The 21,644-nt window shown below is 43.7% G+C and overlaps 1 protein-coding gene and 1 pseudogene across 5 annotated transcripts in view; both read right to left on the reverse strand.

Moving 5' to 3' along the window:
- LOC101938858 (protocadherin gamma-C5-like) overlaps positions 1–21,644 on the reverse strand; it is a 415,891-nt gene that overhangs the window by 342,484 nt on the left and 51,763 nt on the right. For 3 of the 5 annotated variants that reach the window (XM_065555808.1, XM_065555773.1, XM_065555797.1), the window contains one exon: positions 10,989–11,075. The exons of the other annotated variants lie outside the window; for them this stretch is intronic. In XM_065555808.1, coding sequence (XP_065411880.1) covers positions 10,989–11,075 — 87 coding nt within the window. The remainder of the gene's footprint in view (positions 1–10,988; positions 11,076–21,644) is intronic. 5 annotated transcript variants of the gene reach the window in all.
- Positions 3,415–5,857, reverse strand: LOC112059868 (protocadherin beta-1-like; annotated as a pseudogene).

Here is a 21,644-nt window from a genome sequence, read left to right on the forward strand (position 1 = left end):
AATAATGTAATTAGGAGTGCAATGGAAATATCTGTACAACAAATATTCTGAAATATTTAGAAATACCGCTCTTTAATTATGAACTCATGGGAGGAAGTCTTGAAAAGTGACACAAAATGGTATTTAAATAAATAAATAGATGAAAATGAAAAGAGAAAATATGGACATTTTCGTCGTGTGCAGAAGTATATAGTCTCAAAGTGCCATCTTTATGGTAAAAACAGAAAACTCATTAAATGTAATAACTGGGCCAAATCCAGAGGTTCTCACTCCATTTTTGCTAAATGTTGCTCAGTCCTCGGTTCAATTAAATTCCATTAAATCCAATCGCATTTTCCTTGAAAAAGAACTGATTACAATTGAATAAGTGCGTTGTATTAATATTTTTAGTATTTGTGCCAATATCTATAAATCATGTAATACAGTTTTATCTCTTTGACAGCATACGTACAGCGACCAAAATGCAATTTTAATTATATTGTGAGGATCCCTCCCTACTGACACTTTGCTGAAGAGAAATACAGATATTCAAGGATTAACAAATTCCAGATATTTGGAATGCGACTAGAATTTGGCAATAGTACACAAAGACTTGTTTCATTAGGAACAGGATTTGGCTCTCCATTTCCCCTCATAGCAGCTTCTTTTCCCTTCAGCCCCATTCCCCCTTTTCAGTACTCGAATGAACCTACTGATTTGAAGGCACCACACCGAAAAAATAGAAATATTGTATAAAAGGAGCGGGTTTTCCCTGATTATTATTATTATTTTATGTAGAAAGGAAAAACAGATTTATTTACGTATTACTGGCAAATATGAACTCAGATTTCTAGATTTATCCTAATCAAGTTTGAAATGCTCCATCTTAATCGGTAAGTAAATTATAGAAGCAGAACGTTTAAATGTTGCTTATTTTGATGCACATTCCCAGAATACTCTTCCAGATCTCTCTCTCTTTTAGAGAAATGCTAATGTCCCAGCCTTGGAAACAAATTAAAATGTTGTCGTATAACAGATTATGTTTTATCATATGTTTTAAGTAGCTTTCACCGTTTTAAGGGGCAGATTCTCTGCTATCCAGCTTCCGCTGGGAGCAGCAGAGCCGTGATCAGTCAAGGGGCCTGTTATGGCTATCTGATTCTCTTCTCTAGAGCAATCCAGGCTCAGGATAGAGCTACTTGGGAATATTAAACTTGTGCAAGCTAAGCATGGTACCCTAGCAATTAATCACATAGATCGAATCAGGTTCCTATCACCAGCCAAGAACGAGGGACAGTTGTAGGGGAGAGCTGCTTACCCAAGCCAGGGACACTGTTCACCCTCTCCTGCCCTCCCTCTTACTTTAATCTTCGTCTGCTGGAGACCATAGAATAGTTGGAGATAGCCAGAATTAATTGGATTTGGGTCACTTCCTTTCTGCCGGAGGCAGACTCCCCGCCTCTCAGCTTCGGCTTCCACTAGGGTGGCACTCAGGGGATGGAGGGAGCATACAATCTGCACCTAAGTATCCACGCCACTTCAGTAGAACCCTGAACTATGTCTGAGCTATTGAAGTCCTCAACTTGTGGTTTAAAGACTTCAAGGTGCAGAGAATCCTTCAGCAAGTGACCCGTGCCCCATATTGCAGAAGAAGGCAAAAAAAAAGCCAGGGCCTCTGCCAATCTGCCCTGGAGGAAAATTCCTTCCTGACCCCAAATATGGCAATCAGCATGTGGGCAAGACTCACCAGCCAGACACCCAGGAAAGAATTCTCTGTAGTAACTCAGATCCCACCCCATCTAACATCCCATCACAGGATATTGGGCATATTTACCGCTAATAGGTCAAATATCAATTAATTGCCAAAATTAGGCTATCCCATCATACCATCCCTTCCATAAACTTATCAAGCTTAGTCTTGAAGCCAGATATGTCTTCTGCCTCCTCTGCTCCCCTTGGAAGGCTATTCCAGAACTTCACTCCTCTGATGGTTAGAAACCTTGGTCTAATTTCAAGTCTAAACTTCCTGATGACCAGTTTATAGTGCCTGAGGCGTTTACACTTGATGATTTGTTGGTGAAATCTGAACTCACATCCAATTTGAGGTTTGTGCCCTGGTTCCTAACAATCGTCCTTGAGGTTGGTACTCAGGCTCTAGAGTCAATGGAGGCAGCATTACAAACGGTTAAATAATTTGAGGGAAGATTTCTTTATTACTCAAGGAGACACTCGGAAGATAATACACAAGAGGTAGAGTTCTTGTTCTAATTTCTTAATCTCCTCATCAGAGAAATCTCATCCCAACAACACTTTTCCTGTGTAAAATTTAATTCTCGTTTTGTTTATTGCTCAAAGACAATTGCCGCTTCCAATTATGAGTTGAAATACCGTACTGTAGTATACGGCTGTCACGGATTTGCCCATTACCGTGTCACACTTTTTTCTTTAAAATTGTTAAAGCAACGTATACAGATATAGAACATATATGTCATCGGATCATCCGATAAATTGCTAACAAGACAAAACATGCGACAGCAAGCAGCGCCACTATCTGCATGCACAAGTATAAAAGATTATAGTGTATGTATCGAAAAAAATCTGAAAAAGTAGTTCATGGTTCACTAAATTGTATGATGATGGTGGAATATTCATATAGTACTACACTGGTTGTATTAAAACTATTTTTTCTAACATTTATTTTCTGTGACAACAAAATATCACACTGAAGTTGTTACTGAATTAGTAAAACAATGTGAATCACTCTATCAAAAGAAGTGGGAATCTCTTCCCTTTAGCATCTGGAAGCAGTCTGAAAACTACGTTTAATTTAGTATATCACCATTGTCTGAAGGTATAGGACTGTCACATTGTGTACAACTAAATTTTATTAAGTTCGATGTGATTGCTAAATTTAACTAAGCGAAGTTTATGAAGGAGAAGGGTTGTGGAACCCTGTTAATTCTACAAAGATATTCAGAAATGTTATAAAGGAATCAGAAAAGTATTTATCCAAATAAACATCCAGTACACCTTGCTTTGTAATTAACCCTTGGCTTTGCTAAGCATAAAAGATAAATATTGTGTTACGTGGCATATACACTTTCCAGAAGTTTCAAACAAACAAACAAAAACCCAACAAGTCATCTTAATCATCCTTACGGACCAAATTCTGTTTCTCTTAGTCAGGCATGTAGTTCCTTTAACCTCTTATACAGTGTCAAATGAGACTACATTCCTGTATCATTCAGTATCATTTTGTGTGAAAAACATCAACCCATTTCATAAACACATATAGCAAGATCTAAAGAAAAATAATGAAAAATAATATCAACGAATGTTTATCTGGTTTTCTGAGCCCACCTCCTTATTGGGGTTAAGAATATTCTTAAAATCCGCTTCTCTCAACAGTTCCTTCTATATTACAGTGCTGAGCTGGGAATGAGCGGTTTCAGAAACTTGAATTCGCTGTTACCCGAACCAGTTGTTAAACAGACTTCATAACGATAAGCGTGGGACAGAGTTCCCGTAACATTTACATCAACCAAGTTACTCAGAAGGTTACAACCTCCATAAATCATACCAGAGGTTGACATGTAATTCTCCTCAAATTGTTTTTGTTACGTAACTTAACTATGAGTATCATTAGCGCAACCAGGAAGAGAAATGAAATTAAAGCCAATGAAATTGCTAAATACATAGTTAATATACTGCCGTTTTCCTCCTCCTGAGCCGAGTCAGTGAGTGGCATATGTGCGGCAGAGAATCCCTCCACCGGTCCAGAAGGATATTCAACATCGGCGTAGTGGAAAGAGGCGGTCGTCCATTGTCGCTAACAAGGATGATGAGTTTCTGCCTGAAGGAGTCTCGCTCAGTTATTGGCTTGATGGATCTTATTTCCCCATTTTGAAGCCCCACCATGAATAGACCAGGATCAGTTGACCTGAAGAGTTGGTAGGAAAGCCAAGAATTCTGACCAGAATCTCCATCTACAGCCACCACCTTAGTTACAAGATAGCCTGCCTCCGCTGTTCTGGGAGCCAAGTCAACTGAGGCAGAAGAGCTGGAGAATTGTCATTTTCGTCAATAATGATTACATGAACTGTGACATTTGTGCTTAATGGAGGAGAGCCAAAGTCTGAAGCTTGTACTAGGACATCGATATTTGTTATAAGCTCGTAGGCCAATGGCCGTAGAACATATATATTTCCGTTTTCAGAATTAATAGATATGTAGGAATTTAAGGACTGATCAGCTTTCCGAGCAGGCAATATAGAATATTTCACGTTGGCATTCTGTCCTAAATCCCGATCAACAGCAGTTACGGTGCCAATTAATGCAGTTGGATTATTATGCTCATGCACATACACGGTGTAAAATACCTGATTAAACAGAGGGGCATTGTCATTGATGTCCAATATTTGCACCGTAATGGCTTCAGTGGTAGTAAGCGAGGCGGACCCTGAGTCTGTAGCAGTGATGGTTATAACATACTGAGAATCTTTCTCTCTGTCCAGAGGTTTTTCTGTCACCGGTTCATGATAATTCTTAAAAGCTGGTTTTAGAGCAAAAGGCAGTTGATCTTTAATAGAACAAGATGATCTTCCATTTCCCCCGGAGTCGAGATCCTTAATGCTGAAAAGGGCCACCACTGTCTCAGGAGATGAGTTTTCTGGTATGAGGCTCATGAGCGAATTTATTGTCACTTCAGGGGGATTGTCATTCACATCCAAAACTTCTACAAGAACTTTGCAGAGTGCAGACAGACCTCCGCCATCTGTGGCTCGAACGCCAATCTCGTATTTCTCAATACATTCAAAATCCAGAGGTTTTACTATTAGTATTTCACCACTCAGAGGGATTATTTTGAATGCTGAATGGCTCTTCCCCGCATTTTGACTGAATGAATCTCCCCATTAAGTCCTTTATCTAAATCAGTTGCAATGACCGTGACAAACATAGAGTCTTCTGGGTTGTTTTCCAAAATCTTAAGTTTGTACAACTCCCGAGTAAAGATAGGAGCATTATAATTTACATTCAGAACCATGATGTGAATTTGTGTTGTACCGGATCTGGGGGGAGTTCCATCATCTATACCAGTGAGAATAAAACTGATCTCAGGCGGCCCCTCTCTGTCCAATGATTTTTCCAATACTCGCTCTAAGTATTTATCACCGTCATTTTCATCCCGAAAATATACGTTAATATATTCATTAGGAGGAATGATAGTATAATTCTGAAGGTTGTTACTTCCCAGATCAAAATCCTCAGCGCCCTCTAGTGGAAAACGAGATCCAGAATCAATTGTTTCCGGGATCTTGAAAATTAATTTGTCCTCAGAGAAAACTGGAGAATGGTCATTGATATCATAAATTTCCACTTCAGATCGAAATAATTGCAATGGATTTTCCAGTAATAATTGAAAATGTACAGTGTACATGACAATTTTCCTACAAATCTCCTCGCGATCTATTCGGTCTTAAATTAACAAAGCCCCTGTACTGCGTTCAAATTGAAAGCGCTGCTTGCTGTCTTCTGAAACAATCCGGCCCCACGAGCAGACAGTTTTCTCAAATCCAGCCCCAGATCTTTTGCAATATTAGCTACAATGGACCCATTTTCAATCTCTTCAGGTACAGAATAGCGAATCGTTTCAGAGAGAACATAAGGTGCAGAGATAAAAACACAGAAACACAGAACTTGCCTTATTAATGCGATTTTCAGGTTTGTAGTCGCCATTCGTCTCACAAAACTCCTGTCAGGAAGTCCCCTTATTTCCCAGACGAAAATATTGCAGAATGCGGGAAAATAGATTTTATTGTATATCCCTTTACACGTAAAGCTATAATGCCCTTTCAAAACGCGCTAAACATTGTTCAGTCCGTCATTCCTCACAAAGTAATGCCCCGGTGTCTGCTCTCCGGCGTCTCTGACTGATACTGTCTGGCTGAACGGCTGGGTTTACAGGACACACAGTTCTGTTTCGCGTCGCCTTGGCCAATAGCACTACCAAGCGGCTTTAAAAAGGGATTCTTCCCGTTTCAAAACATTCTTCCAAATTATTTTCCTCCTTTGAGGTTCAGAAAAAGTAATAACGCAATTAATAAAAGTAATTAAATGGATACAATCCTTGTATAAATTCTGGATGGAGAAAAAAGCTTTCTTTCAGGAATGAAAAATGCATAGATATCAATATAATATAATATAATATAATATAATATAATATAATATAATATAATATAATATAATATAATATAATATAAAACAGAAAAGATAAATTGTCATTGCAAAATGTCTTTGCACACTTCAGTTACCGCTGATCTTTTAAAAGTAAGAAAGAATAAAACTAGGAGTATATTTTCCACAAATAACAGTATTTGTGCTGTTTTACTAACGCCTGTTTATGAGTGTATGTGGAACTCCCTGCCTGAGGAGGTTGTGAAAGCTAGGACTATAATAGGGTTGAAAAGAGAGAGAGATAAATTCTTGGAAGTTAAGTCCTTTAATGGCTATTAGCCAGGATTGGTAAGGAATGGTGTCCCTAGCCTCTGTTTATCAGAGGGTGGAGATGGATGGCAGGAGAGAGATCACTGGATCATTATCTGTTAGGTTCACTCCCTCTGGGACACCTGGCATAGGTCACTGTCGGTAGATAGGATACTGAGCTGGATGGACCTTTGGTCTGACCTAGTATGGCCATTCTTATGTTCTTATGTTATGTGAAAATCCTGCCCTTCCGTTCCCTTATCTCAGAGATATCACATTTATTAGCTGTACTTAGCAAGAGGAGTAAAAGAACACTGAATTTCTCTTGTCCTCACCCGTTTTACAAATACATAACATGGCACTAGTTCATTCTGTTGTTATGTCCCCATTTCGGCCATCACCAGGCATGACTAATAACGGATGAGGCTCCAGACTTTCCTGCAGCAAGGAGAAGTGGCTGGAAAGCACTGCCGGGATTTTGATGACACAGCTCATTCCTGCCAAATGCGCATTTCAACCGGAAATCAGAGTCAAGGAATAAGGATGCGGAGCCACACTGCATTCATCCAGTCTCACGTGTAGAAGAGAATAAAACCATTTGAAACCATACATCTATAAATCAAAATAGATTAATCGTGGTTTTAAATACCCACGTAGACAACAGCACAAAAAAACCTGGTTCAAACCCTTATATTCACCAAAGCAGCAAGATAATTTTCCGAAGTGGTCACTGAAACTACACCCAAAGCTGGCCACATACCGGACCTAATCTTTGGACTGGGAGTAAACATGGAAGAAATAAATAATACTCGCTTTCCTGATCCAATCACCACTTCTTCTGGATAGAGAGCATTGCTTTTGCCTTTGATTCAATAAATAGTCTGAAAAACAAATTGCCCTCCCTATCTTCCTCGCACACTCATAAAAGTTAATGATTCCACTGAACTTCCAAATTGTCCTAAAGGATACGAGGAACCAGACACAGACACAGAGTTCTGACAGCTTTAGGAACAACGTAGTCATCTGATGTCCTATGTCCCTGATATTCTGCTCTCACCGCAACACAGGTGACTATGATTCATGGATGAGCTGTGCCAGATGATGCAGGATAGCAGAAGGTAAGAATGCTGGTGGCTCAAGACACACTTTTTCAGATCCACGGCAGCACAAGGACAAGGACTTCTCGAAAACAGGCCTCAGCAATTGTCTTCTGTGAATCCACAGTATCCACACATGTCATGTGGGAAGTCCACCATGTGTGAAATGGATCTGTGCCCGTGTGCTGTTGAAAACCTGCGAACAGCACATAGGTCCCCCACGGAAGGAAATAATCAATGTATCCTTCAGGGAAGGCACTCTCCCAAACACTCTGAAATGGGCCCTAATCAGTCTGGCTCTCAGGAAATCACCACTGGATGCCAATAACCTTTCCCATTTTTCTTTATCCGAACTTCATTGGGTATAACCAACCTATAATTAGCTGACCTGCTGGACTTTTCCCAGTCCGAACTCAGTGCACACAGCTATGCTGCTGATGATGGGAAACCACCTCAGGAATGACAACAGACAAACATTCAAGTCTTAGATTTCCAGAACTATCAGCTCCTCTGGTGATCAATGATCAAAACAAAGTGCTGTCACGCTTCAAAACCGAGCATGACTAGAGAGGGAACAAGAAGAAAGTCAAGGATTAATGTTCAATGTCTTCATTAATGATCTGGAGGATGGCGTTGACAGCACTCTCAGCAAGTTTGCAGATGACACCCTCAGTAAGTTTGCAGATGACACTAAACTGGGAGGAGTGTAGATACGCTGGAAGGTAGGGATAGGATACAGAGGGACCTAGACAAATTAGAGGATTGGGCCAAAAGAAATATGATGAGGTTCAACAAGGACAAGTGCAGAGTCTTGCACTTAGGAAGGAAGAATCCCATGCATTGCTACAGACCAGGGACCGAATGGCTAGGCAGCAGTTCTGCAGAAAAGGACCTAGGGGTTACAGTGGACGAGAAGCTGGATATGAGTCGACAGTGTGCCCTTGTTGCCAAGAAGGCTAATGGCATTTTGGGATGTATAAGTAGGGGCATTGCCAGCAGATCGAGGGCCGTGATCATTCCCCTCTATTCGGCACTGGTGAGACCTCATCTGGAGTAGAGTGTCCAGTTTTGGGCCCCACACTACAAGAAGGATGTAGAAAAATTGGAAAGAGTCCAGCGGAGGGCAACAAAAATTATTAGGGGCTGGAGCACATGATTTATGAGGAGAGGCTGGGGGAACTGGGATTGTTTAGTCTGCAGAAGAGAAGAACGAGGGGGGGATTTGATAGCTGCTTTCAACTACCTGAAAGAGGGTTCCAAAGAGGATGGATCTAGACTGTTCTCAGTGGTAGCCGAGGACAGAACAAGGAGTAATGGTCTCAAGTTGCAGTGGGGGAGGTTTAGGTTGTATATTAGGGAAAACTTTTTCACTAGGGGGGTGGTGAAGCACTGGAATGGGTTACCTAGGGAGGTGGTGGAATATCCTTCCTTAGAGGATTTTAAGGTCAGGCTTGACAAAGCCCTGGCAGGGATGATTTAGTTAGAGATTGGTCCTGCTTTGAGCAGGGGGTTGGACTAGATGACCTCCTGAGGTCCCTTCCAACTCTGATATTCTATGATTCTATCATTCTATGGTTCCCATTCTATAGAGTCCAGAGAGCCAAGAAGGTCAATTACTTCTCCTCCCTTAAAGGTCTCCTTACAAGACTTTCAGAGGATCCCTTAGATTGTGGGTTCCTCATAGCAGGGAATGTCTTTTTAAGTGTTTGAAAAGCCTCAACAGGTAGTCAACACAAGAGTAAATTAATAAATAAGGACTCTGTCTCTTTTCCTTTTCAATCTATATATGAAATCTCTTTAAACAGGTCCAGAGAGTTCATAGGCTCAAAATGCTTCCAATACATGGATAAAGCCAAGCTTTATGTCTCCTCACGTCCTTCTGAATCTAATAAGAAAATTGAGCAATGCTTTTTCCTCTCTCCAGACAACCATAAAGTGGCATTTTAACAACTGAATTAAATGAATTCCTGGATTAAATCAAAATAATAAAGGGCAAAATAGCTTAATCATAGAGTAAAAATGTTTACAATTTCATGACAAAAAGAGTTACATAAATCAAATATCTAAAATTTGAAAACAAGTCTATTAAAATAGCTTACCTATATCTATTAAACATATACACACGCTTCTATAAGTAATGTATTAAATATCATATAGTCACATATTGGGAAAGTACAACAATAGAATCGATTGGCAGTACATAATAAAACGGATGTCAAGTGTAACATTAACACTGAAAAATCACGAAGAACGTGTTTTCTCGATAAAACGAGAACAGCAAAACCAGAATTGTATAAGCTAATAGTTCACCCGGACATCGATAACAATTCGTTTCGCAGAGTTCTTTTGAAAATCTGGGTTATTCCAAACTTGCGTATCAACATTGAAATATAGATTTAGGAACGGAGAATAATGTATTGGGGATAATGCGCACATACCCATAATAACCAGCCTTCAGTCTATACTGTTCCCATCTGTTATTATCCTAATGGTTCTTATTTCCCCATTATGGAAATGACCACAATAATCTGGTTCAGTGACCTTCAGCGTTTGGCAGGAAAGCCAGATTTCTGACCAGAATTTCCACTACTGACTCACAAGGTAGGCCGCCTCTGCTGTTCTAGGAACCAGTTCAATAGCAGGGGAGGTGTTGTTTTGAAGAAGGTATAAAGGAAGGGGGCGTTGCCATTTGTATGGATTCTAAAAAATTATTTAAAATGTATCCAGCTGTATGGAGGCAAGGGAAATACCGTAAACAATATAATGTCTGAGAGAGCAGCTAGCCTAAAAGAAGAGCTCATCCCAGCTGGAGGAGGGACAGGGCCAATACAAGTGGGTGGGGCTACACTGTCGCAGTGGGGTTATGAGGCCCTATAGGGAGCATACCTAGAGCTTCGATTAATTTAATTGGGTAACAGTGAGTCAACATAACAGTGTGTAACTGGTTAGGTCCATTAATTTACCATCTCCAATTCCCCGTTAACCCACACTTATGGCAAAGTCTGATTTTTAATAACACCAGCTCTCCTTAACAAAAGCACAAATCAGTACACCCTACTAGGACATTCAAGAGTATTTCCAAAAAGGTAGACTAATAATGTCCTTATAACATGCATATACAATGCACCATTAGTATTTTAATATTTTCCAACTCTTTTCACATCTGTTCATTGCTTAAGATATCTAATAACCCAAATATCTTTAAACCAAAATACATAAACTACAAAACATTAAATGTACACAGATAAATACTAACTTCAAATTGTAAAGGCAATATTTATATGTACGTTAGAGAAAGAAAGGAATCGCTTTCTGAATAATTTTGAAAATAAAAACTTCTAAATTATCTTTTAATAATGGGTACACTTTAAATAAATAATTAACGAAAATGAAATAAAAACACTCGAGAAGATCAGAAGTTAATCTAACCTCGTTCGCTGATTCTAGGTCCGTGTTCAGCTGGAGGTTAGTAAGAAGATCCTGTTCTTTTCCAGAGTCCGTTTCAGCAATGCCATGCTGAGGTGGGAGAGAGGAGATAATGGGTCTGAGGAATCTGAATTCGCTGTTTTCTGATCCAGTTGTTAAACAGACTTCATAACGATAACTGTGAGACAGAGTTCCGTTACCCGCTACATCTACCAAATTATTTTGGAAGTTGCTATTACCATAAAAATTACCAGAAGCAGACATGAATCTTTCTCTATAATGTCTTCTTCTATAAAGCTTGATAGTTATAAATACTATTATTGAAATTAAAAAAGCAAATGATACTAAGCACAAGGAAATTATTAAGTACAGAGTTAATGTGCCATTCTCTTCCTCTTCCACAGCAGCATCTGTAAACCGCATGTGTAAGTCTGAAAACCCATCCACTAGAGCGATGTTTAAAGCTGCAGATGACGAAAGGGGCGATTCTCCGCTGTCTCTAACAAGCACAATGAGTATTTGCTTCATCGTATCTCGGTCCGTTATTAGCCTCGTGGTTCTTATTTCACCATTTTGGGAAGCGATAGTAAATAGACCTGGGTCAGTGGCCTTCAACAAGTGATAGGAAAGCCAAGAATTCTGACCGGAATCTCCATCCACAGCCACCACCTTCGTCACCAGGTAACCCGCCTTCGCCGACCTGGGAACCAGGTCATTAGCGGGGGAGCTGCTGTTCTGCAGAGGGTATAAAATGAAGGGGGCGTTGTCATTTTCATCAATTATCACAACTCGAACAATGACTTCAGAGCTTAGTGGAGGGGACCCGCCATCTGCAGCTCTCACTGCAACCTGGAAACTTCCTATCTGTTCATAATCCATGGATCGCAGAGCGTACATATTCCCATTTTCCGAGTTTATGGAGATATAGGAGAGCAGAGGAAGGCCACTTACCTCAGCAGGCCATAGAGAGTATGTCACTTTGGCATTCTGCTCTAAGTCTGAATCAAAAGCATTGACTTTCCCTATCAATACAGCTGGGCCGTTGTTTTCTCGGACGTACATAGTGTATGATGATTGACTGAACTCTGGGGAATTGTCATTAATGTCGGATATTTTCACAATGATTCTCTCTTCAGTAGAAAGACTGGGAGTTCCTAAATCCCTGGCTGTGATGGTTATGTTATACTCCGATACTTTTTCTCGGTCAAATGTATTTTCGGTCACTAAAGAATAGGAATTTTTTGAAGTTGGTTTTGCAGAAAACGGCAGATCGTTTTCTATGGAACAGACTGTTCTCCCGTTGTCCCCAGAGTCCCGGTCTCTGACATTGAAGAGGGCCACCACGGTCTCGGGAGAGGAATCTTCCGGTATCGGACTAACAAGAGATGTTACTTTCACCTCTGGGGCATTGTCATTGACATCCACCACCTCCACCAGGACTTTGCTGTGCGCTGACAGCCCCCCGCCATCTGTAGCTTGAACGTCTATTTCATAGGTTTCTGTTTCCTCAAAATCGAGTGGTCCCAAAAGTCGAATCTCCCCAGTTACCGGGTTTATACTGAATGAGCTGACATTCTTTTTGGATTTTTGGCTAAATGTATATGATATTGCTCCATTAATTCCTTCGTCTGAATCAGTTGCGGAAACTGTCAGAACCACGTAATCTTGTTCGGAATTTTCCAAAACCCGAGCTCTATAAAGAGTCTGGGAAAACTCGGGAACATTATCATTGATATCCAGAACAGTTATTCGTACCTGCGCTGCACCGGACCGCGCTGGGGAGCCTCCGTCTATCGCAGTCAGCATGAAGCTAATTTCTGCCTGCTCCTCTCGATCCAAAGGTGTCTCCAACACTAGCTCCGCGTACTTCCTGCCGTCGCTGCGATGGCGAGTGTATACGCGGAAATGGTCCGTTGAACTGATGGCGTAGCTCTGCAAGCTGTTGTTCCTGACATCTAAATCCTGGGCGTTTGCCAGAGGGAATCGGGACCCAGGCGGAGTGCTTTCGGGCATCTTTAGAAGCAGCTCATTATCTGAGAACTCCGGAGAATGATCATTTACATCATAAACCCTTACCTGAGCCCTATAGGACTGCAAGGGATTTTCCAGGATTATTTCAAAATGCAGAATGCAGGGGTCAGTTTGCCCACACAGTTCCTCTCTGTCCAGTTTCTCGTTAATAAACAAGTTCCCGGTGTTGCTGTTTAGCTGGAAATGCTGGCGGCTGCCTTCGGAAACCACACGGGCCCTGCGAGCAGACAGTCTCTTCGGGTCTAGCCCTAGATCCTTTGCTACATTAGCCACAAAGGACCCGCTTTCCATTTCTTCAGGCACAGCATAGCGAACTGTTCCGGATCCGAGGGCCCACACGCAAAGAAATAAAAGAAGAAACACTACTTGCCTAATGATTGTTGTTCTCCTCTGCTTATCCGCCATTTTAATGCGAAAATATAAAGAGCTCTGTGGTGAAATAATGTCACTTGCTGTAGTCTCTTCTGCAGTTCCAGAGCTGCACGCATCCCTGCTCCTGCGTACATAAACTACTCCAGTCTCGCGCGAATGTTTCAGGTTGTCGATCTCTGTTCTCCTTAGCCAATACTGCCACCAAGCGTCTCAGCTGATACTGATTGGATTTTGAATCGATTTACAAAGATCAGAAATGTTGTTGTATATTTGCCATCAGCTACCAGTCTCGCATGTAAATGGAACACTCTCATTTGCAAAGTATTTAAGTCTGTTTAGTGTAAAACAGAAATGAATGTAAAGGGAATGTAAAAGGCAGAGCTTCAGATATCTTTTATATGAATATTTATAATTTGAGAATTCTAATTATTCTGAAAATCCTTTTCCGCCTCTGGAAGTTTCTTTTACAACACAAAGACTTCACTTTGGGGGCGAGTTGTCGGATCTTTCAGTTCCTTACAGCCGCCTTCAGTTACTAAATTCGTGAAAATAGTATCCAGCTATTACAGTAGATTTTTGAATCCACTGCATCTTTAGAAAGCACTGACTGGAAAAATAATATGGAATGTTTGATATAAACTTGTAATTTTTTTGAACATCGGTCAGGATAGAGTTATTTCATTAGCTAGCGATATATCCCTAGGTATTTCAAATACTGAGCCACATCCTGCCCGTGAATTTTAAGTGGGACTTCTCATTGACTCCACCCCGTAATAACATGCCCCTTATGAGCAGTTAATACCCAAACGAGTCTGGGTTTGGGGCTGGTGTTTTTCTTGTTACTTTCTTCTGTCAGACCAGTCTATTTTGTCCTAGATTCATATGTCCGTGTGTGTTAATATTCAACGAATCTGGCTATAACACGGAATGTTATTTTCAAGCAAAACTAACAATCCTTGTTTTCACAGCTTTCTCTGTATTCCTTTTATAACAGTTCTCCTGATCGAGCTGGTTGGAGCACTGCTGAATTATAGTGCTAGTTCTATTCCAGAAATTAGCATATTGAAACAAAAAACCCCTAGAAGTCTCTTTCTAGGGGATAATTCCTTAGGAGTCTTTAAGAGAAACAGTCACGTCAAAAGTCCATCCTTTTTACTTCAGTTGACAAGGTTAGCATTTCCTCTGTTAGTTTGGATTGAAGGGGGGTGGGAGAGATGATTCTTTCTTGGAAAGGATCAAGGTTATTTCTTTAGCTGGAATGTCAAAGGACGTACATAATATTTTCTAATGCTTGCCAATTTTACATACCTATGTCTGTCTTATACTATGTGTGTACATTCATATATACTAGGACTGTCAAGTGATTAAAAATTAATCATGATTAATCCACTTTTAAACAATAATAGAATACCATTTATTTAAATATTTTTGGATGCTTTCTACATTTTCAAATACATTGATTTCAATTACAACACAGAATACAAAGTTTACAGTGCACACTTTATATTTATTTTTGACTACAAGTATTTGCACTGTAAAAAACAAAAGAAATAGTATTTTTCAATTAACCTAATACAAGTACTATAGTGCGATTTCTTTATCATGAACGTTGAACTTACAAATGTAGAATTATGTACAAAAAATCCTGCATTCAAAAATAAAACAATGTAAAATTTTAGAGCCTGCAAGTCCACTCAGTCCTACTTCTTGTTCAGCCAGTCGCTCAGACAAACAAGTTTGTTTACATTTGCAGGAGATAATGCTGCCCTCTTCTTGTTTATAATGTCACCTGAAAGTGAGAACAGGCATTCACATAGCACTGTATGTGCCAGATGTACTAAAGACTCATATGTCCCTTCATGCTTCAACCACAATTCCAGGGGACATCTATCCATGCTGATGACGGGTTCTGCTCGATAGCAATCCAAAGCAGTGCAGACCAACATATGTTCATTTTCATTATCTGAATCAGATGCCACCCGCAGAAGGTTGATTTTCTTTTTTGGTGGTTCAGGTTCTGTAATTTCCACACGGAAGTGTTGCTCTTTTAAGACTTTTGAAAGCATGCTCCACAGCTCCTCCCTCTCAGATTTTGGAAGGCACTTCAGATTCTTAAACTTTGGGTCCAGTGCTGTAGCTATCTTTAGAAATCTCACATTGGTACCTTCTTTGCTTTTTCTGAAATCTGCAGTGAAAGTGTTCTTAAAATGAACAACTATCTCCTGTAAATGTAAACAAACTTGTTTCTCTTTGCGATTGGCTGAACAAGTAGTAGGACTGAGTGGACTTGTAGGCTCTGAAGTGTAGTAGAAAATTGGCTCAGGCCTAAACTTTGGCTCAGGCCTGAACTTTGTTGGGCCTGAACTTTGGTCAAGTTAACCGTAAAAAGGGGCGGGGGCAGGTATTGGAGACAGGATAAAGGAAAAATACAAAAGCAGAACTATTTGTAATCACCAGGCTTGCAAAATGTAACTGCCCACTGCTAGTGTTCCAAAAGCTTGTAACCGCAAAGGGCAAACTGAATAACAGGAAGGCTGGCTGGTGCTGCATTCCTTTTATGGAAGGTGCATTCCAATTATGGCAAAAATTGTTAACAAGGAAGTGTGTATTGCTAATTGTGTTTTTACTCTATATAAGCTGCTGAAAATCTGTATTAGGGGGGACTGCCGGTTCGCTGGTACCCCCCTTGCATGCTTGTAATAAAGGGGCCTCAGGCAATTTTGATCCAAACACAACATGTGGTCGTTTTTCCATGACAATCTTGGTGCCATGACTCGGGGCCACAGACTACCCACTGGACCAGGGAACCGTGGACCGTTCCCCACCGGACCCAGCCAGCATCTGAAAGGTGAGAGACCTTTTAAATCTCTATTTGGGCTCCCGGTGGAGGACTGCCCGTAGGCCCTGGGTTGGGGTGAGTAGCACACTGGATCTGGACCTTTTGCTGCCAGACACGCCTGACACCCTTTTGGTTCTGGTTTCCCCGGGAAGAGCCACGGGTAAGTAGGTGTGAGTTGGAGTCCCCACCAAAGTAGGCCTCGGTTGTAGACCTTGCCTCGGTGGCCGGAAAGCTGAGGATTGTGGGAGCCAGGGATTGTGGGCTCGGGTCACGCGGTCAGAAAGCTAGGGATTGTGAGATTGGATCACACAGTCGGAAACCTAGAGATCGCGGGTTCGAGTCCCATAATTGGGTAGACTCAAGGAAGATAGGGGTCGGTAAGTCCAAAGGAACTGCCATCCTGCCAAAAGGCACACCAGCGTTTTATATGTACACAAATTTTAGTCCTTTTACTTGCAAGTTTCTGGAAAAAATGGAATTGGTATACCAGGGATGATTCAAAATTATGGTCTCCCATAGAGGGAAAGTTTTGACCTTGACAAGATTGTGCACCTCAGCAGGGCCGGCACTTCCACTAGGCGACCCTAGGCAGTCGCCTACAGCAGCAGGATTTGGGGGGTGGCATTTTGCCGCCCTCGGGGGAAATTCAGTGGCAGGGGGGTCCTTCCGCTCCGGGTCTTCGTGGAAATTCAGCAGCAGGTCCTTCACTCACTCCGGGACCCGCTGCCGAAGTGCCCTGAAGACGCGGAGCGGAAGGACCCCCGCCACTGAATGCTCAGAGGAGAAGCACTGCTGCCTAGGGCGGCAAAAACCCTGGCTCTGCTCCTACACCTCAGAGGCACACTTCTGGCCAAAGTTTGATGCATATTTCGATTGGTATGGAGAAAGAGAAAAACAGCGCCGTGAATCTCAAAGGAGGAGTCTCAAGGACTCCCAGGAGAAACTTAAAACACAAAGGAGACAAAGGAGAAATTGGGTTTTTTACAAGCCCCTGCTGGCCAGCAGATATCTCTCTACCCTTTAAGTCATCGCTCCGCTTATTCCCTTGAATCAGGCTGGGCCATATGTAACCTGTATTATTGATGGCAAGCCCACCACTTGTCTGCTAGATACTGGCACATCACGATCTACTCTTCGTGCCATTGACTTCCATTCTTTCCCTTTAACTTCTGAGATAGTAAATGCAGTAGGGGTGGGAAATACACCTATTCCCCACCCCATCTCTTCACCTCTGACTGTTTCTATTGGTCCTCTGTCTGACCATCATGTTTTCCTCCTCAGTCCTTGTTTGGTGGTTAACCTTTTGGGAAGAGACTTGCTATGTAAATTAAATTGTACATGGACGCTCCAAAGGAGGAGACCGACCCCAGTCCTTCCTCATTGCAACAGGAACTGCTGGCTAAGGTCTCTCCCTGTGAGCCTTGTGAGCCGATCATGCCAACCAGGTTGGGTGCATTGGGTCTGCCCAACCTGTTAAGATTCGCCTAAACCCAGCAAGACCCCTTCCTAAGGTGCAGCAGTACCCTCTATCAAAACAGGCCAAGAAAAAATCCAACCTGTTATTATCTCCTGCATTCAGTAAGGAGTCATTATTCCTATAGTCAGTGAGTGTAACTCCCCTATTTTACAGTGCTGTTAATGTGGCTGTTCTCCCCATCTTTCCCGTTGTCCCTAGCCCTGCTACTATCCTTTCTTACAATGCACCGGTGCTGAGGGGTTGTTACCGCCTCAAGGAAAGATTGTATTAAGTCTGGACATAAAGAATTAAGGTTATTATTAAATAAGATGTATCTACATGTAATGTGTGTATGTAAATAGGTGTGTATAAATAAATAAAAGGAGGTTAGTCAAAAGCCCACCCCCCTTGCCAAATTGGTAGTGAAACAATGCCTGTGCCCATGGAAAGAAATAATGCAACAAGGGGAAAAGGATCAGGCCCAAACAAGCAGGCAACCACAGTTTGAGAAGTTGAAAGAAAAAAAAATGAGAAGTTAACTCTGTAGTTACTGGAAGGAATTAAGCAGTAAAACTTTGTATAAATGTTAAAAGAAAGTGTTATGAAAGAAAAAAATTTGGTTTCTTTGCAGCCATTCCTTTGGGAATGTCTGTAGATAATCCAGGCAACAGGTTATTTAAGTGAAATCATTTGACTATAAAAAAGTTGGTCAAATTTGCTAAAGAACACTCCTGATGTGTAAAATCTTTGTTTTATAAGTTTAAAATAAATTGGTGTTGTTTTAAGGTTGTAAAACTGAAAATACTTTTGCGAAACAAACAAACAAAAAAAATAGTATTGTTTAATTTTGGTATTTAGCATTTAATCCTTAAAGTAACTTAATGTGTTACAAGATTTAAATTGTTGTTTTTTAATAATAAAAAAAAAACATTGTGGCTGCAGCAGGGCAGTCAAGGCCAGGAGAATGGTAAAAGATTTTAAATCTGTTTTGGTAACAAATAGCAGATAGAAGCTGTAGTCAGTACCCCACACTAAGCCTTAAGGTGTCTCTGTGTAATCAACAGTCACTTTGCCAAAGGGAAGCCAAAGTGGATTGTGTTTTCCTTTTCAAATCAATGTGTATTTGAAAGCAGAAGTTAAAAAATAGAAGCCATTAAAACCTGACCTGCCTATAAAACAAATACTGGAAAATATGGGGAGCAATTTGAGTAATTCCTCAGTTTTGCCTGTAAGCAGCAAGGGTATTTATAAAAAAAAGAAGAAATATTTTAAGCAATAATCTGCCAACCCCAAGAGGGTAGAAACATGCTCTTTGTCTTTCAGAAAAAATAATAGGAAAATCTGATACCAACTGAAAAGCTGCAAATTGTTTTTGAAGTGTGTAGGGAGCCGTATTGGCGAACCGGGAAGTGGGCGGGCTCAGCCGCCCACTACGAAAGGCCCCTCCCCCAGCCCAGCGGGAGGGACCACTGGACCCAGTACCAAATGATTACGTGGGACAACTAATAAAAAAACAGGGAGCGAGGTGACGGTCATAGGTTTAAAATCAGGGAACCAGATGGGGACACCGAGCAGAGAACCCCGGACAGCGCCCACTGCTCCTCGAAAGTGGCAAGGGAGCCAGCGGACGCTGCCCAGTGGAACTCCGCCCGGAGACGTGAGACCAAAGAGGTACGGAAGTAGGCCCCACAGTCGCAGAGCACCCCCTCGTCCAACATCTTCTCCCTGGTATTATAGATGGTGAGTTTGGCCAGGGCCAGGAAGAGGTTGACGAGGAGGTCCCGCGACTTAGTGGGGCCACGGACAGGGTGCGCATAAATAAACAAGTGCGGGGAAAAGTGTAGCCAGAACCTCAACAAGAGGTTCTGGAGAAGCCGGAAAAGGGGCTGCAGCCTGGCGCACTCAAGGTAAGTGTGCGCCAGGGTCTCCCTAATGCCGCAAAATGGGCAGGCCTCTGGAATAGGGGTGAACCGCGCCAAGTACACGCCCGTGCTCACGGCCCCATGAAGGAGCCGCCAACCAATGTCCCCGGCGGGCCTCGGAACTAAGGTGGAATAAAGGCTGGCCCACCGGGGCTCCTCACCCTCCACAGGTAGCAGATAGTCCCTCCACTTGGTGTCGGGGCGGGACACGAGGGTGAGGTGATGCAACGTGTGGAGCACGAGCGTGTACAGGTGGTCTCTGGACGCGGTCCGAAACCGAACCGGCTGCAAAGTGTGCAGCCGGCTCGGATTATGGGAACGGGGGAGCCGGGGGGGCTCACGGAACAAGGGCCCGAGAAAAAGGTCCGGAGGGCCCGGGGTGAGGGGTGGGCGGGGAGCGCCCTCCCGCAGGGCCCGCCACAGGAAGCCGAGAGCAAGAGGTGACAATGCAGCGCCCACCTCCTGGAGTACACGCAGAGGGGTCACGAGGGTGGAGAGCCCCATGCGCCGACCAAGCGCGCGGGGATCCACCCAGTCCCCTCTGGTGTAGTCCAGGAGGTCTCCGACCCTGGTGGTTTCCGCCAGGACCAACCTCCGGCTCACCGAGGGTGACTCCGCCACCTGCACACGGAGATCGGGATTGTGCAGCAGGGGCTCCGCGAGGAGATCCACACCCTCGGTGGCCACAGTGGACCTGGTCGCCGAGAAAAGCTTCCAGGTCCGGAGAAGGTCCTGGTAGAAGACCGGCAGCTCCGAGAGGTCTCGCGGAAGACCTCTCGGGTGAAGAAAAAGGAGCTGCCGGTCGTATCGGAGTCCTCGGAGGCGGCGGAGAAAGGCGTGCGCTAACGTGCCCCATGCCGGACTACCCGCACCGTAAAGGAGCCTCTGCAGGGCCTGGAGGCGGAAGACATGGACCTGGCTACGAAGGCAGACCAGGCCCTGTCCCCCCTCCTCCAGGGGAAGACTCAGAACCCCTGCAGAGACCCAGTGCAGTCCAGGCCAGAAGAACTCCAGGGCTATCCTCTGGAGCCTGGCTAGGAGTTCCGGGGCCGGGCTCAGGGTGTTGAGCCGGTGCCAGAGCATGGATAGGACGAGCTGGTTCAGCACCAGCGCCCTCCCCCGCAGGGAGAGACACCGGAGTAGTCCCGTCCATCTCCGCAACCGCCCACGCACCCTGGCCTCCAAATCCAGCCAGTTCTCCGACGGAGAAGGATGCGTGGCGGAAAGATAAACGCCTAGATAGAGCAGCGGACCCGCGCTCCACCGAATGGCTTGAAGCGCGGGTGGGAGGGAGCCCGCCTGCCAACCGTCCCCGACCACCAGGCCAGAGCTCTTGACCCAGTTGACCCGGGCGGAGGAGGCGGCCGAATAAACGGCCTGGCAGGCCTCCACCCGCACCAGATCCGCAGGGTCCTGGACCACGAGGAGCACGTCGTCGGCGTACGCCGACAGGACCAGCCGCAGCTCCGGCTCCCGGAGCACCAACCCTGCCAACCTCCGACGGAGGAGGCAGAGGAAGGGCTCGATCGCCAGAGCGTACAGCTGGCCCGAGAGGGGGCACCCTTGCCGTACTCCCCGCCCGAAGCTGACCGGCTCGGTCAGGGTCCAGTTGAGCTTGACCAGACACTCCGCCTCAGCGTACAGCACCTGGAGAAAGCCCACAAACTGGGGCCCGAAACCGAACGCCCGCAGAGTGCCCAGGAGATACCCGTGGTCCATCCTGTCGAACGCCTTCTCCTGGTCCAGAGACAGGAGGGCGAACGACAGACCATCCCTACGTCCCAGCTCCAACAGGTCCCGGACCAAGTACAGGTTGTCAAAGATGCTCCGGCCCGGGACGGTGTAGGTCTGGTCGGGGTGGACCACGTCCGCCAGCACGGACCCCAGCCGCAGCGAGATGGCCTTCGCTACGACCTTATAGTCCGTGCTGAGGAGCGAGACGGGACGCCAATTTCGTAAATCGCGGAGGTCCCCCTTCTTCGGCAACAGGGCGAGCACGGCTCGCCTGCACGAGAGAGGGAGGACCCCGCCCTGCAAGG

This window comes from Chrysemys picta, chromosome 8 (genome assembly GCF_011386835.1).
Source record: "Chrysemys picta bellii isolate R12L10 chromosome 8, ASM1138683v2, whole genome shotgun sequence".
Taxonomy (NCBI): domain Eukaryota; kingdom Metazoa; phylum Chordata; order Testudines; family Emydidae; genus Chrysemys; species Chrysemys picta.